Source organism: Quercus lobata, chromosome 11, assembly GCF_001633185.2.
Source record: "Quercus lobata isolate SW786 chromosome 11, ValleyOak3.0 Primary Assembly, whole genome shotgun sequence".
Taxonomy (NCBI): Eukaryota; Viridiplantae; Streptophyta; class Magnoliopsida; order Fagales; family Fagaceae; genus Quercus; species Quercus lobata.
Genome location: NC_044914.1, coordinates 29,055,245 through 29,072,859, shown reverse-complemented (window position 1 = coordinate 29,072,859; position 17,615 = coordinate 29,055,245). Strand labels below are relative to the sequence as shown.

The 17,615-nt window shown below is 36.2% G+C and overlaps 3 protein-coding genes across 4 annotated transcripts in view; 1 reads left to right on the top strand and 2 right to left on the bottom strand.

Moving 5' to 3' along the window:
- The first annotated feature begins 839 nt into the window (after window positions 1-839).
- Window positions 840-1,454, top strand: LOC115966681. Its single transcript, XM_031085862.1, has one exon. The coding sequence runs from the start codon at window positions 984-986 to the stop codon at window positions 1,452-1,454; it is 471 nt and encodes a 156-aa protein (XP_030941722.1). The 5' UTR covers window positions 840-983.
- A 158-nt stretch (window positions 1,455-1,612) lies between these two features.
- LOC115968055 (serine/threonine-protein kinase TOR) overlaps window positions 1,613-17,615 on the bottom strand; it is a 90,881-nt gene continuing 74,878 nt past the window's right edge. For both annotated transcript variants that reach the window (XM_031087254.1, XM_031087255.1), the window contains 24 exons: window positions 17,392-17,565; window positions 17,243-17,308; window positions 14,992-15,060; window positions 14,785-14,895; window positions 12,169-12,309; window positions 11,942-12,070; window positions 11,655-11,829; window positions 11,349-11,569; window positions 10,803-11,009; window positions 7,193-7,306; window positions 6,892-7,095; window positions 6,653-6,733; window positions 5,247-5,321; window positions 5,070-5,136; window positions 4,821-4,981; window positions 4,544-4,717; window positions 4,140-4,268; window positions 3,948-4,031; window positions 3,510-3,571; window positions 3,359-3,431; window positions 3,142-3,276; window positions 2,540-2,713; window positions 2,190-2,461; window positions 1,613-1,778 (listed from right to left, as the gene is read on the bottom strand). In XM_031087254.1, coding sequence (XP_030943114.1) covers window positions 1,760-1,778; window positions 2,190-2,461; window positions 2,540-2,713; window positions 3,142-3,276; window positions 3,359-3,431; window positions 3,510-3,571; window positions 3,948-4,031; window positions 4,140-4,268; window positions 4,544-4,717; window positions 4,821-4,981; window positions 5,070-5,136; window positions 5,247-5,321; window positions 6,653-6,733; window positions 6,892-7,095; window positions 7,193-7,306; window positions 10,803-11,009; window positions 11,349-11,569; window positions 11,655-11,829; window positions 11,942-12,070; window positions 12,169-12,309; window positions 14,785-14,895; window positions 14,992-15,060; window positions 17,243-17,308; window positions 17,392-17,565 — 3,117 coding nt within the window. In that variant the 3' untranslated portion in view covers window positions 1,613-1,759. The remainder of the gene's footprint in view (window positions 1,779-2,189; window positions 2,462-2,539; window positions 2,714-3,141; window positions 3,277-3,358; window positions 3,432-3,509; window positions 3,572-3,947; window positions 4,032-4,139; window positions 4,269-4,543; window positions 4,718-4,820; window positions 4,982-5,069; window positions 5,137-5,246; window positions 5,322-6,652; window positions 6,734-6,891; window positions 7,096-7,192; window positions 7,307-10,802; window positions 11,010-11,348; window positions 11,570-11,654; window positions 11,830-11,941; window positions 12,071-12,168; window positions 12,310-14,784; window positions 14,896-14,991; window positions 15,061-17,242; window positions 17,309-17,391; window positions 17,566-17,615) is intronic.
- LOC115968057 lies at window positions 8,242-10,790 on the bottom strand. The gene has a single exon (XM_031087257.1). It carries the CDS (start codon window positions 9,841-9,843, stop codon window positions 9,103-9,105), a length of 741 nt encoding a protein of 246 aa, XP_030943117.1. The 5' UTR covers window positions 9,844-10,790; the 3' UTR covers window positions 8,242-9,102.

Sequence of the window (17,615 nt, the reverse complement as noted above, 5' to 3'; positions counted from 1 at the left end):
AGGTGGTATGGGCTTTAGAGATTTACATGCTTTTAACCTTGTTCTCTTGGCTAAACAGGGTTGGTGACTGCAACAAGGAAAAAACTCTCAGTTTTACAGAGTTTTCAAAAATAAATACTTCCATGATGAAACGTTTATACATGCCAAGAAAGGTCATCACCTATCCTTTGCTAGGAGGAGTATTTGGGCAACCCAATCTTTAATTAGAGAAGAGATCAAATGGCAAGTGGAAAATGGCCGAAGTATTAGCATATGGAAGGACAAGTGGAATAATACACAATCCACCTTTTGTATAGTCTCACCATAGAGACTATTACCTATGGAGGTGACAGTTAGTGTACTCATAGATGCAGAAAATGGAGAATGGAAAGCTGATATGATTCGGGATATCTTCCTGGAGCATGAAGCAAACTCCATATTGGGCATCTCCTTAAGCACAACACTACCAGGTGATAAACTCAGCAACTGCTAATGGGAAATTCAGTGCAAAGAGTGCATATCACCTCGCCAAAAACAGGGACACGTGGCAGAGGGGAAAGCTCCGACTTATCAAGCATGAAACAATTTTGGCAAAGGTTGTGGAAAGCAAAAATCCCCAACAAGATCAAAGCTTTTAGTTGGAGAGCATACCAAAATATACTCCCAACCAAAATGAATTTGTTTCATCCGCGAGTCATTGAGGACCCAACCTGTGATGAATGTGGGTTAGGACCTGAAACTGTCTTACACGTGCTGTGTTAATGCTCGAAAGAAATTGAAGTGTGGAATCATTTTCATTTGCTCAATATGATAGAGGGTAGAGGGGATTTTCAGGACATACTTTGGCAGAGTGGAATGACTAACAATCAGGACTCAAACCTGATGGACATGATTGTAATGATTGCATGGGGTATTTGGAAGAATAGAAATGAAGTGAGGCACGGGGGAAAGAAACTTGCACTGCTGAAATATATGGGACAGCTAGCAGACTTCGTGAGGAATATATGGCAACACAGGAGGTTTCAAACCAACCTATGGATACTCCGATGGATCAGATCAGATGGCTCACTCCACCACACGGATGGTACAAGGTAAATGCAGATGGGGCTGTTTTTTCAAAGCACAAATGGGCTGGAATAGGCATAATAGCCAGGGATGATCGAAGGCGTGTGGTTGCTGCCATGAGTAAGAGATTGCAGGTTCCCTTGGCTGCCTTAGAGATCGAAGCAAAGGCAATAGAAGCTGCTGCTATGTTTGCTAGAGATATTGGCATTCAGAATGTAGTCTTTGAAAGTGACAGCTTGCAGGTATGTTCTGCTCTTCAGTGGGTAACAGAAGCTTCCACAGCTATTGCAAATATTATTATTGGTACTTTGTACCACATGCATCATATCCGCCATATTGAAGTTAGACACACAAGAAGAGAAGGAAACAAGGCAGCTCACGGACTTGAAGTATGCCCAATCAATAGATGACTTTGTAACATGGATGGAGGAAACTCCACCCATTATCAACTCTATAATTCTCTCTAATGTGAACCAGGCTTTTCAAGAGTGAAATAAAAAGTTCATGAATTTCCTATAAAAAAAAAAGAGTATCATTTTCTGGAGCAATCATACCTTGAGAGCAAAGATTTGATGAGAAATAATACATCTTTTATTGATTGGAATTGCATCTATACATAAAATACAACAACTGAGAAGTGGAAAAGGGCTTCTCAAAAGGTCCAGCTATATACAAAATATATACAGTATAAACAATACAATACTACTCTTCTGCTTTACCAAAAAGGACACCACCTGAAACAAGCAAAAAAAGCAGTGATAATTAGATAAATGGATTAAAAGCTGTATGCTTAAAACCAGCTGTAGGTTTTGAAATTCAGGGAATTTCACAGAGCATTACAATTCATACATGTGATTAAAAAAATGGCAGACAAAGAGATCTTTCAAGTTATTATCCTCATGAATATTAGACAAACTAATGGCTGACCTTAAGTCTGATCCCCAATTGCAAATGGGTGACTGTTCTCACCTTGACTTGGCAAACACCGAATTTATTTGGTTGTACTTACTAGAAATATGATAATAGGCTTAAAGTTCGTAAGCTGAGCTATACATTCATGTGCTTTATATATACATTATATCTAAAAGAAACACAACTCCATATGAGTATAAATAAGAAAGTGCGAAGAAAATAATACAACATACCCAACATAATTTTGGCACAAATTTTCATGTGATCTAGCTTGGGTAATCAACTTCTGAACTTGCAATTTAACAGTTAATCCGTGATCAACTTCACGGCTTTCTCCATAAATCAAGGTGCTGTGATCTACTGCATGCTGAATAGAACTGGTGGATACAGAGGAGGAAGTAGAAAAATCACGTCCAGTAAGTTTGTGACTCATCCGATTCATTACAACCACAGCACGTTCATTCAAGACCTCATTAGCATTAGCATCACCAAGTTGATGAACAGCCTACACAGCCAATAGATAATATGAGCACTATTCAGTTGAAGCATTTCAAATTATTTTACAATTGAGATTCAGAAATACCTGAAGAAGTTCCCTCTCACGAACACCCCGTGGAGGGTGAGTAAGCTCTTTATTTGGAGCAGTTTCTTCAGCATTCACAACAGGAGTGACATTAGCGCTTGCAAACACTGACACTTGTGGGACTTCATTGAAGTTGAAAAGACGCCAATTAATTAGAGGATCATGAACAAAGGCCTGAAACAGGTATGACTAAGAATCAGCTTCCTTATCCCATTGTTTTGATAAGCAATATTTGCTATTTCTATATAGTTTTGGGTCAAACAGACTGAAAACCAGATCCATCACGCCCATGTGGAAGCATTTACCATTAACTTCAGAATTTCTGAACAATGACCCTCCCATATTACTTTATTTTTCAATAAATTTATTCATTTTGGGCTAGTTAAGGCATAAACAAATCATGGCTACCCCACAACTATTGATACACTAAACTATATGATATCACCCATATGATTGTTCATCCTTTACACTAGTATGTGTTACCCTATGTGGCAGTGTTTCTCACCTTATCCATACCATTAAATTAATTTTAGAACATGAACTTGTTCAAATGATAAATCTTAGAGAAGCAAAAGTAAACACAAGACTGCTAGTGTCTATACCTCCATCATAGCCATAACACTATCCTTATGTGTTCGGAGAACTTGCATCACATTTTCACAAGTTGAACGGAAGTTGCCCTCAATACCACTAACCTCCATAGCTTTCACAAGCATTCTAGTCAGGCGGAAGGGTACCTACACCATGGATTCGAAAATATGAAAACTAGAACATACAGAAATCCAAAAAATGCAAAGCATATTACAACACATGTCATACCTTCTCAGGAAACTTCTCCCGGTTCATTGAAGCTTCAAAGCAGTCTCCAAAATCAATGTGCAAGATCTTGCCACTGCAATACAACTTTAAAATGTAAGACACTGAAATTTAGCTAAAAGTACACCTGTCTCCTTTCTTTACTACATGTTACCTAGAGCGGTGTAGCATGAGATTACTTGGGTGACGATCACCTAAGCCAAGAAGGTAACCCACCTGAAACACGCAACTTATCTTTAGCTCACTTCAAAATTAAAAATTAGATCGGAAAATTATCAAAGTAAAAAATAACTACAGAAATCCTGGCGATGCATGCTAAAAGTAAAAAATAGGAGTGTGTGGTGCTTTACGCATGCTAAATTAGAATAAAACTCACATATACGTGCAATAATAACATTAAATACATAAGAAAACTTGACCAGTTGTAATAATTAGCAGTCTGGAGATGTAAAATTCAGAAATAGACTGAGCTTCTTAAGTTCTTTTGAAGATGGACAAGAATTTAGTAAGAAGCACAGGGAGGCAAAATGGATCTAGATAGGAAGTCTACAAGGGCGGAAGGAAATGAAGATGCTAAAAGGTAAACACATACCATGCTCATGACTGCTAAACTTCTAGTATAATTTGTCCTCCTCTCTAGCCATATCTCAGAAGTTCGACTTTTCAACCAAAGAACCTGTCAAAGGCCAGATCTATTCACCTTGTGATAACATATTAACAAGCAAAGCAAAAACAATGAAGATAGAGAGGAAGAAGCAATGAGTATTTTGAGAATAATACATACCCTTGCCAGGTCATTGCCTTCAGTATTTTGCAGGGCGTACTCAAAGACTTCCACTTTAGCAATGAGTGGCAAATGGTCATAATCTGGGGCAAAACTCAGCATATGTTTGTGCTCTTGATTCAGGGCAATCTGAAACCACAAAACAGTCATAAAACCACCTATGCAGCTACGCATCCATCCATAAACACTCACAATTATAAAGTGGTTACTTAGATGAAGCTACGTCAAAAACCCCATCAACCATCCAACATCACACACAAACACAAAACACATAAAAGACACATGTGCATGTTCACACACGCACACATATCCACCCACCCCCACATGCATATGCATGCACACATGCACGCACACACACACTTTTCTCACATTAAAAGGACAGCATCCAATGAACTTCAACTGACCTTTCTGGCCTCCCTGTACTCCCGAATGAGATGGTGAAGGGTGTCACAATTTGGGACCCAACCAATCAATCCACTGTTTGGAGATAGTGGAATGACAGCATATCGTTGAATAGACAAATCCTTTTCCTGAGTGTCCCTAGAATTCTCCAGCAGAGTATTCACCAAACCGAAAAGCTGCAAGACCAAGAATGTGCAGAAAAGTAAAAAAACAAATACTAACATTTATATGGACTACAGAAACAAGATACGCTTTATAATCCTGGAAACCTGAACATACCTGCATTACACGTTCATCTTGGCGTAAATCTTCATGCCCCTTCAGTAAGAAGGCATGATCATCACCATCGCTCCCATGAATTGTCAATTTTCGAGGTCGCTGTTTAGATGTTATGATACCCAGCTGGGGTGCGAATGATGCAATCGTCACCACTGGTGAATCTAAATATAGAGAAGGGTGTATATATCAAAGGAACACTCACAGGTATAACACCCATATATTGTCACGAAACCATATGCCGAAACTTACCAGCTTTGTATGTCCCAGGAACAGCAAGCTCCAAATCACGACATTCTAACAATTCTGGAGAGACGGACTTTTTTTTTTTTTTTGGGCATTTGTAGAAAAATAAAATGTTAATGCCACAATAATGGAATTAAAAAAAAAAAAAAAAATTCCCATATATGAAGATCTGGATCTTTTTACCTGCAGGTCCAGGGTTGTAAGACTTTGAAGCTGCTTATCTATCCGTCTAAATACATGATAGTAGAGATCCCATGCCTGACAAAGGCAAGACTTAAAATATTAAAACCCATTTTTCTAGGGGGAAAAAAAATATGATAGTAGAGATCCCATGCCTGACAAAGGCACTACTTATATTATTCGCACCCATTTCTTCAAAGAATATAGCTGCATCATGTTATAGTTTAATGTCCAATTTATAATAATCATTATGTAATATAATATTTAACTAATCTAATTTAAAATATGAACCTGTTGTACTATTGTTTGCATAAATTGACAACTATTTAATTACTTTTCTAACTTAAGAACATAATTCTTCTTTTTATATTCTTGATTGTGTGAAATTGTATTTATTGGATTTTGTTTAATTTTTTTTTCTACAAATGCGTCACATGGAATAACCTTAGGTTACTAAGATTAACGGACTAAAATGAGAAAATTTAAGCTTAGTGGACTAAAATCATAATTCACCAAACTTATAGGGTGAAAATTGTATTTTTGAATATATATATATATATATATATAGAGAGAGAGAGAGAGAAAGAGACAGAGATTCTTTGAAACTTATTAATACTTTGACACAAATGCTAAACTTTGATGAGGTGGAAGCCTAAATGAAAAGAATTTCATAGAATGCACCACATGCCAGAACCTCATGCTCTCTTACAAGAAGTCTTTGCTTATATATATATTGAAAGAAAGAGAGAGAGAGAGAGAGAGAGAGAGAGATTGTATGGTTAGCCATATGATGAACTTCTTTTAGTGTTAGAAAAACTAGCTATTTCAAGACATTAATGTAATGGTAACATGAACATGGAGTGATAGGCAAGTAGCCAAACGGGGGTAGGTTCATATGCATTTACATTTTTAGCTATTAGAACAGAATTCACACCAAAAAGTCGAGAGGAAAATACTAAATGCAAAAAGGAATCAAATTATGTAGGAAATGTCTCCCATTAACCGTGCAGAAGGATTCAAGAAAAGCTTATGTGATAGTCATGATAATATTCAAAACTGTTCATGACAATTTTCTTCATAAAATAAATTAGGAAGCTCAAAAAAAAAAAAAAAAAAAAAAAAAAAACCCAATTTGCTCTTGAAAGATGATACACGATGAGTCCTAAAGGCTTAAACAATTAGGAAATTGCAAATTTAATCATTTAACCATTATTCTAACAATCCATCTCACATGGGAAGAGTCACCTTGGCGCTCAACACAAAATTTTAAATATAAATAGGAAGAAGAGTGGAGAAGTGGTTCAAACACAAGACAACCTGCTCTAATAATATGATAAATTGCCACTAATCCCAAAAAGCTTAAAACTAATAGGAAATGGTGAATTTAATCCTAACAAAAGATTCTATACCTGAGTAAGCTCAGCGTCTTTTCCAGTTCTCTTATATTTCATGCAACATTCATAGGCCTCTTGTAATTCATGACGATATGCCTGGAAATCACAAGGTAAAAGAACCAACCATCAAAAATTGAAAGCCAAAGCTACTTTAAATGCTTTAAGGGTCAAAATACTTTAAATATCTCCAAGCTATAGTTTGATCTATGGTTCCATAGAAAGTTTAAGAAAAGTTGATGATGTTATGCAAAAACCTCAATGAATGCTCTCTCTTTTATCGTGGTATCATTCTTCATAGCACCTTCCTCAAGCATTTCATGCAATGGCTCCAACACCTTTAGCATCCCCTCGATATTATGTTCACCAAAATACAAACGACTAGCTTCTTCCAATGCCTCATGCCACATCTCATGCCAAAGTATTGCAACACGGATTAATTCTTTTGATACAAGTTGTGCCTGAGGAGAAAAAGGACCTACTTATAAATTTTTTAATTGAAATAAAATTAAATAAAAGAAAAGAACTTAACAAAATCAAATTGATCAATCATTTCACCTGATCAACAAGTACACCACTATGCTGCCGAACTTTGTCAACCACTTCTTGGGCTGCAGCTCTACGTAAATTGCTTATCGATTTACAAGCTACTAGAAGAGGGTACATAAGAGCCTGTGAAAGGGATTGAATTACTATAATTAATGTGGAAGAAATTTTCTAATAAAATTTTTTCTTTACCTAAAAAAAAAAAAAAAAAAAAAAATTAACGTGGAAGAAACAACAATAAAATGAAAAGAATCTGTGGTTATGACATAACCGGCAAATTGAAAGAGCACCAAGTCAATCCCCAAACATAACTTGAGGAGGGATATCACCATTCATGCAAATATAAATGTAGACAATTGAAAAGCTGACAATGCAAAGCAAAATAACTCCTTTATTTAATTCAAATGCTTGAAGTGCATACTGACATTTCACCATTTATAATCTTTATATTTATTCAAGTACAATATTACATGAAGAATCCAGAAGTATACTATTTCATTAACCAAATTCTCTGAACTATGATGAAATGGATTTTAGATATAACTAGATAAATATGAATATTTTATTAGCTGGGTGGGGGACAGAGAGAGAGAGGATTGAGAAATAATGAGCTGAAACAAGTAAAGGAGATTTTGAGAAGATAAAATGCAAACAAGGGAGAACAGGTCATTGAAATTATTTTCTCCCTCTATCTAGTAATTTTGGTGATAAACTACCACTTGTCATACCCAACACGTAAGCTTTCTTTAACTTTCCAAAGAAAAGGTAAAGTGGAGATAGGGTTCAACATCAGGACTAATTGCTCTAATACCATGATGATGCAGGAAATGTGATGGCCTATTTGTGTATGGTTTAGAAACAATGAAAGACTGAGTTGCTTAGAACACATTAATAGGTGGATAAGTACCTCTGCAAGAACACACAGTTCCAAATAGCACACAAAGGCTGACAATTCATTCAATTACCAAAAATTGATTTACAAAGAGCTTACATTCTACTAATTATACTAGTTTGGCATTTGTAGCCTCTAGATGGTTGACAAGTGTCTAAATCCTATCGGCTAATGTTTAAGAAATCATCTAACTAACTAACTAATTAGTTATAAGAGGATTAGGATATAGCTACTTGAGATTGCCCTACATTTGAACTCTCCCTCTTAAGAAGCACTTGACCTCAAGTGCTCTTGGTTGCCACAAGATTTATATGAATTTCTAGCCTTCTAGGATGATGCAGTTGCCTTGTATAATGAGTTTGCTGTTGTTGGTAGCACACCAAATGTTGCTGCCTCTGCACAGCAAAGTCCCACACAACTGAAACTCCAATGTAGATGCATTTGATTAGGAGGACTCCCTTTCTTGAAAGAAAACTTGTCCTTAAGTTTGGTTGATCCTCCAATTGTAAAGCCTTCTTCGTCTTGACCATTGGTTTGGGGCTTGCTTTCTCCTTCTTTGGTTGCAATGAGTAGTGAAGCACTAACTTGTGCAAACCAAGTGTGCTGCACCTTCCTCCCAAGATGGCTTGCCTGTTGTAGTTACATGATTGTCTTTCTACTTCATCACAAAGAATGAAATACAACCTCTTGAAACTCTAATTTCATCTCCTTTATGTAAGCAAGACAGTTTATATTGATGCTTCAATTCTTGTTCAAAATCTCGTGACTCTAAATTCTCATAACTACCTTTCTCAATCAACAAGTCACAAATTCTTCCTTCAATGCAGAAATTAATTGGAAAAATTTTACTTCTATGTTGTTTGTCTTCCTCCATTTCTTACTTTGGAACTTGCAAGGCCATTATTACTAATGATAAATCCTTTTCTTCCTCAACAATAACATCTTCTTCTTTCATAGATTGATCATAAACAGGTTCAGCCACATATTTCATGCTATAACTCATTTCTTTCCCTTCTTCACCAATCTGTTCTTAAATGTAATTATAAAAAATAGGCTGCCCCACGTCATGATCTTCTAACTCTTCAACCAGAAAGTCTTGATCTTCTATCTCTTCAACCACCAAGGTTTTACCCTTTGACAAAACAGGCTGGTTCTTGGTTGGTACCTTGGAAACTTCATTAGATCCAGTAGTATTTGACCCAATCTCAACATTCTTGGTTGGCTGCCTCCAATGCTTAGTGAAGTTTGATGCAGCACCACCACTTGGGCTGGTTATTGAATTGAAAAGGGCTGATTGTGATCTCTTTGTTTCCTGAGTCTCAATCAACACTGCTCTATTTGCTGCATTTGAATTTGTCCAGCAGGTGTGCAAGTTGCTGTAGTGGGTTTGGATGTGGCTGTACGGAAAAAATTGCTTCTTGAGTTTCTGTTTCAGCTTCTCCCAACTTTGAATCTTGTTTTTTCCTTCCCTCAATCTTTGAATCTTCAACTGCTCAAACCAAGATCTTCCCTTGCCTCTCAAATCAGTTGCTGCCAATTTAACTTTCTTGGATTCTGGAATATCATAACAAGCAAAGATCTCTTCAACTTGGCTAAGCCAACCCACAAACTCCTCATGATCCAAGCCACCATCAAATTCAAGGAATTCAATCGCAAATCTTGATTCCCAATTCTGGTTTGGCATCTTCGGTTGAACCATCACAGGATTGTGGCCATACTTCTCTTGTCTCCCTAGGAATATGAACAAAAGGTTGCTCATAATCCTCCTCATATAAAGCTACACTTCCAGCAGTATCATGCTGGTAGTATTGCTGTTGTATCTTCCTATCTTTTCTCAACTGTTCAGTCAAGGCTTGTAGTTGCCTCCTCAATAATTCCATTTCAGCTTCTAAGCCATTTTGAACCCTTCTACACCTTGGTCCGATGGCTGCAATATCATCTTCATCTACTACAAGAACAGCTTGCTTCTTGCCCTTATCCTTCATTGTCTTCTCAAAAACCATGGCTTCTTGCTACTACAAACTAATTGCTAGCACATATGAAGGCTTTGGTTTTGGTAAGAGAGGTATTTTAGGCTAGGAAAAGTAATCAAAACTGAATCTTGATAGGTTCTTGGACAGAAAATGAAGAAACAAATTGCAAACGAACTTGAATCCTAAGGATCTCAAGCTCTGATACTAAACTGATGCAGGGAATGTGATGGGCTGCTTGTGTATGGTTTAGAAACAATGAAAGGCTGAGTTGCTTAGAACATATTGATAGGTGGATAAGTACCTCTGCAAGAACACATAGTTCCAAATAGCACACAATGGCTAACAATTCATTCAATTACCAAAAACTGATTTACAAAGAGCTTACATTCTACTACTTATACTAGTTGTTTGGCATTTGTAGCCTCTAGATGGTTGACAAGTGTCTAAATCCTAACGGCTAATGCTTAAGAAATTATCTAACAAACTAACTAATTAGTTATAAGAGGATTAGGATATAGCTGAAATTGCCCTGCATCACATGATAAACTATCACTTGTTCCAAAAACTGTTAGAAAATGGTGAATTTAATCATTTAAACATTATTCTAACAATTGGCATTACATAGATACAATAGTGTTTAAAAATCATTGACTAGCATAAACACTCAACTAGATCGTCACCTTCAATTATTTAATCCAAACAATACTGATGCTAGTAGTTTGAAAATCATATATGCATAGAAACCATAAAAACAAACCTGTGGATGACTTTGTCCAATTCGCACCAAAAGTGACTGTATCAGTTCTCTCACAGCACGGGTATTGGAATGTATCCGAGCAATTATTTGAGGTAAAACCACAAGCCATGTATTAATATTAACAAGTGAAAATCCTTTCTGTAGAGCCATTTGGACTTCTGTAGTAGATCCATGGTTGAACCACAATGTGAGAAGGCGAAGTATATCCTGAAGAAAATAACAGGATCAAAATAATTCTCCATTAGAATGATAAATTTAAAATCCAGTGACAAGTCATGATCCACAAATTGAATGAAGAATGAATATCATATTTGAAGGCATACACTAGGTGCAGGGTACTACAGACAGCTTCAATGTAGAAATGAGGATCATGATCCGTCTATACACATTGAATTAATGGCTTCATTTATGTATCAATGTACAGTGGGGCAATCGGCACAATTGGACAAGATATTTCTAGAATGACGTACAAAATAGAATCTCTTTAAACAGGCGGAACAAAAATTCATATTGCAAGAAGGCCTCAGATCCAGGGATTTCATTTACCTGTAAACTATCATCAACACCTTTAGCATTTGCTGCACATGCTATTGAATGAAAATATCCAGTAACTGCTGCAACAACAAACTGTGCAACAAACTGTGCTGTAACATTTGGAACTTTAAGATAAAAAGACATCACTGCCGTATTGAATAGTGCCCACCAATGCCATGCCTTTGCATATTTGTTTGCATACTGAGTGGCATTCTTGAATGCCTTAAGGATATCTAACAAAATTTGAATATGAATTATAGGAGATCAATTAAACCTTCAGGAAATCTAAAACTAAAAGAATAATTAAGCAATCATTACCTTTGATAGAATCATCATCCAATCCAGGAGAAGGAGAAATTAGTGCCCACTGCCAAATTCCAAGTTTAAGATATACACGGGCAAGGAGTGGAACGCTTGAACTTGTACAGCTTCCAAAGCCAATTGGGGTAACTAGTTGAGTGCTTGGGGCACTTGAAATCTCTATAGCCAAATTCTAAAGCAATAATTTTGTGCCAAGAAAAATACGTAGTAAGAAGACCCCCAAGTAGGTAGTGATAGCAGAAAGCAGTGATCATGAGGGGAAAAAAGAGGGAAATATGCTGTACCTGCAACCTAGCAAATGCTTCCTTTCGCTTGACATCATCTCCAAGAGAATGCTGGTACTCCAAGTAGGCCAGCATTACTTGAGGAGGCCCACAATACCTTATATTTTCAGGGGAAGTTTCGGGGTCATACTGAAAAGATTCCATACAAAGTTGAGTTAAACATACAAAAAAAAAAAATTACGATCTCAAACTCAGCATCCATGTTGGAACATATGTGCTAAATAGACCTGCAAGAGTTTAACTAATGTAGATCTAGACTGGCTGATCCGCCCACTTTTTCGGCAAAGAGCAGCAAACTTGAGCCAAGTTTTAATATCCTCTGTAGGAGGTAACACAAGAGCTCTAACTGCCAGAAGTGCCTGCCAGACCTGAACATTCAAGCATCAAAAGTTAGAAGGAATCAAATGAATTTTATCTGGGGAAGTCCCACGCTTAAAAAGGAAATGACTCACAAACCTCTCCCCACCCATTCTCCTTGCTTTTCTAGAATCCAACCCATGAGTACTCACAAGCCTCTGAAGAACACCAATTGTCCATCCAATACCGTACTTTAAACCCAAGATTCTACATCAAAAGCTAACCAATTCTTCCACAAACCTCCAAAGCCACTCAAGAATTATTATTATTCTGAAAATACCAGTTTTTGCAAGTCTATTAATTTTTTTTTTTCTTTTATAAGGAAGAGAATAATTTTATTAGAATGAAGGATACCCAATTGCGAGCGCCCTCAGAGAATTTTTAAACAGACACTCATGAGGTCCAAAAAATCAAAATAGAACTGAATGATAACCCCCAATCAACATACAATATTCAAACAAAAATCTCAAAAAGCTATTCTTAATATCTTGCATAGATTGCTCTTTGTTTGCAAAATTCCAACGATTCCTCTCTCTCCATATAGTACAAATAATGTAATGCGGAGTAGGTTGCCACACAACCCTTTTGGGTGACGTCCAAACACCCCTCTATAGACAATCAACAAATCAATTACCTGGCCAGGCATCATCCAAAGTACCCCCAAAAGTCATATGTGCAAAAGACCACAGCTCTCTAGCCATTGGAAGTACAATAGCAAGTGCTAAACTGTTTTACTACTGCCCTTACACATTAGACATCTATGCGTTTGACAAGGTTATCTATGATCACTATGGAATTCAAAGCAACTGTCCGTAAAATGCTACCTTATGTGGAACCTTACTACCTTAAACACCTTTCCAAGGGAACAAGGATGCAGATGCACATCTCAAACATGCATAATAGGATCAATCACAAAACTGCCCTTTCCCATCTAAATTCCAAGTGAATAATCCTTGTTCCTTTCTACAACCTATCTGAAGTAAATTAAGTCCATCAACTAATTCATCCCTCCTAATGAATCTAAGATTCCAACACTGGCTTCTATTATCCTCTCCAAACGTAATCAAGCGCACTAACTCACTAAGGTGTCCTTCTCCACTACAGGACCTAGGATTTCAAGCTAGACGGGGCCGAAAAAAAAAATCATATGATGAGAAAGACACAAAATATATAGTACTATCAAACTATCAACCAAGATCAATACACAAAATCATTGTTTCTTAATACATTAAGATGCAATCATTTACCAACAAAGACAAAAAAAATACAAAATAATATTGTTTCTTAAGAGCATCAACTGTTGCAAAAAAAAATTATTTTCACAAACCAAAACTTACTTTTGCTACTTTATTATAGCATTTGAAATGACAGTAGTGTTTTTGGTATTTGGTGTTCTAAATATTAAATATTTACCATTTAGAACACCTAATGTTAGTATTCTAATACTGGGCTGATTGAGATTTTTTTTTTTTTTTTTTTAATTTTGCTTTTGTTAAGTTTTTGAGTTAGGTAGTTGCTAGTTAGGTTAGGCTAATTAAAAGAGGAGTCTAAATTTCTGAAAGAGTGAGGCACAACTCTAGAAATAAAAAATATATATATAATCATTAAAAAAAAAAATTCTTTTTTTTTCTTTGGGCTAGGGGGGCCCAAATTTTCTTTCTTTTTTTTTTTTTCTTTGGGCCCTGCTCCACTGCAATGCAGTTAAGTCTGGAAACAAGACCAAAGACTGATCTCCAAACCTACATCACGTCAAAACCTGATTTTCTTGCAATTCCCCACCCTATAGGATACAAAATGAGAAAATCTATCCCAACCAGCCCAAATGTCTTTCATATGCTATATAAGCATGAGGTCTCCTTACTACTATTGTAGACCATTCATCCCCATATTTTGCTAGACTATTAACATGAAAAATATAGCACTTCAAAATCACAGTCAAATCAATTTGGATTTCTGTTTTTGCCACATTTTTATGCAATCTACAAAACAATAAAACTAAAGATGGTTAGCATTGACCTGAGTTAATGACCGTCAAAAGCTACTAAAGGACCATGCCGAGCCTAACTGCCATCATGAAGCATGCAAGAGGAGCCAAAATTTTCTTACCTCAAATTCTTGCTTTTGATTGTAAAGTAAAACTAAGTATACTAACCCATAAATTCCACTCTAAATCTCCATCATTTCCATAACATTATCATGCATCCACCCAAATCCAAAATCTACAACAAATCAGTTTACTTTCAGAGTAACCAGTGTTTCTACATGCAACTATGTTGAAAACTTAATGTCTAATCTCATTTCTTCATATTTTCCAGTTTGATTTGACATCTTTTCTACTGCTAAGTTACACAAACTGAGTGGTCTTGAACCCCTGACCTCACCCTCCATCCCATTATTATGAGAGGAGGAAGTGCCATTTTACTAATTGACAATAGTTGTATCTACTTCATTATAAAATTGTAATATCAACCAATACCCATATCTACCTCAACATTTCGTTTCACTCCTTGTATGCGTTCATTCCACATATTGCGAATAAGGGCCCGCCGTCCTTCAGCAACAGGATTTCCAACAGGAAGTGTACAGTAATCAATGACCTGTTGGAGGAACAGACATTGTCCTCATATTGTGATTTATATAATGATTTTTTAGCTAAAGAGGCAAAATAAATTCCAAATAAAATCAGGCCAAACCTCCTCTAGTTCTGAGAGCTGCTGAACACGGACCATATTGCTATAAGCACGTTCATAGCTCTCCAGAACCTATAAGACAAAAGATGTTTGATTATCAGTTCAACAAATAAGAAAGAACTTAGTAAAGGAAATGTTATTTTCTTATTATTATTATTGCAGAGAGAAAAAGTCATCATCAACATCACTGATAAGGAAACTGACCACTACAGTACTACTGACGTGCTAATATGAATTTTTTTTTTTTAAGATGCACTAAGGGATATTGTTAGATTTGCTTGAATCCAATTCTTAAAGTCGATTTTTTTTTTTTTTTTAGAAATAATTATATGCTACTAACCCCGCAGCTCGAACCCTTTCCCCCCTAGACCCCCAAGCACTTTGTGCATGAGGAGGTGTCAATTTAGCTACAAGGCCTTTGGCTTAAAGTAGGAAATAGAGTGCATGGCTTAATCTTAAGAGTTTGAAATAATATGCCTACATAAATTATTCTGTTTCAATTTTTTAATAACATCAGCTGTAGAATACACCATATCAAGCATGTCTGTGGATATCTTAAACAATATTTTAAAGTTTTTTATACCATTATACACCAAAATATCTAGTGTTATCATATGTGATTGCGGGGCTCAATATATTAGCTTCATCAGAAGTTGACAGCCATACAAAAATTCCAACAGACGGCCATTGGTGAACAAATTTAACATGCTTAGCGCTTAAGAAAAATCCTAAGAGGAGGATGCAGACCCAACTTCTATTAAGATCATAATTCAAAAAGATACTCTAAAACAAGTACTCGCAGAAAACACTTTGGCAATACAGGGCAGACTCACACAAGGGAGTTTTCAGCTTCATGAGATTGACACTCTTAAGGCCTCTAGAGTATATGCCTTCATAACGGTATGCTACAAGAAATGTTGGGGAAATGTGATGGTTGTTTGAACCCTTGCAATTTGTAATTTATAGGAAGAACTCCCCATTTATTTCCCTTCATAAAAAATAACTAGAAAAGAGAGAGAGAGTGAGTGAATTGCAGGATTATTGCCAGAGTGCTTCCAGAAAACTAATCCCTTGACTTGGTGATGTTCTGAAAGCTGCATAATAGCCTTGAATAATCTCCATAATTCGTTTTGCATGAAATTTGACAGATTCAAGTGAGAGATAGCTTATATTAGGAATAAGCTAGGTTTATTACATAAGTTGATTTTAAGAAGACAAATGATTGTTTCAGCTGAGAGGTTCCTGGCTGGGTCAAACAAAATCCAAAATTATGAGGCACCAATCCGATCATGAAAGATCTCCTTCTCCTTCACCAAATTGATGATTTTTATTTTCTAAGCAAAAATGCCAAACGATGATGACCTGCCTCATATTTAAGAATAAGCAAAATGTTGTCTTACCCTTGCAAGAGCAAAATAAATAAAAACATAGTAACATAAAAACAACAGCCAACCCTTAGTCCCAAAAAACACAGTAACATAGTAAAATACGATCTAGAAATGAATTTTACTTTGTTTAATATATAGTTCACCTTGTTTACTAATCTCTCCTTTATCATTTTCCAGGAGAAGACTTCTCAATAAGTAAGACAAGCCAAAAACAAAAATAAACACCCAACTCCTCAAAACTTGAACAGCTAAAATGAAACTAACATCATTCTTCAAGTTTTTGAAAATCCCAGACTTGGGCTGTTTCTCATTCCTCCATTTCCTCAAATACACTTTAAGGGGTAGTTTTTTCATTAAATGTGGCTGGTTCTTTGAAATCTCAAAATATAGTTCACCATCAAAACATGAAACTTTTTTATTGGTAAGACACACCTAGTGAGTCTTTATATATATATATATAATGAGATTTATTTAATGGGAATTTTACTTCATGTTCATGATGATCAAAACAAAGAATCTTAAAAAATTACAAAGAATCAAACAGAGAATCAAAGAGAGCCTTGAAAATCAAAAATAGAATTACAATGTGTAAATCCCCATGCGTGAGACCAATAAAACAAGGTTTGAATCAACAAGAATTTCAGCTAATCAAAAGATCTCTCAATATCCTCAAAAGTGAAATTGAGCCTAGTGAGTCTTGAACCCACAACGCCAGCCTCTATCCATTATTATGGCAGGTCAAAGTGCCATTTGAGCTAGAGCTCATTGGCCATCAAATGCAAAACTGAGATCATGTTCAATAGAGTAGAATAAGAAATTTATAGACAAAATGCTAAGGAGTCCATACATCCATAAAAGAAACTCACCAAAGCAGCAAGCTCTGTTGCCAGGCATTTCCTAGCTCTCTCAACATATTCACGTGCTTCATCATACTGGAGGGAAAATTATAAATGATTCTCAATAGTTGCTAAAAACATAATCAGGAGTAAAACATATTTGGCGGATATAAGCATACCTTTCCTCTACGAACTAACAAAACAGCCCTGTAAAATGTTCCATTACTACTTCCATCACCACCCCCAGCAGTGTTCCCCAAACCCCGAAGTTTGGTTTCATCACCATCATCTAATCGAGACACATATTCAGCCATTTGATCCCACTCTCCCATGTTCCAAGCAGCATTTGCAGCCTGAGATGACCACATAAGGAAAGTCAGCATGAGCACTAAGGGTATTAGTA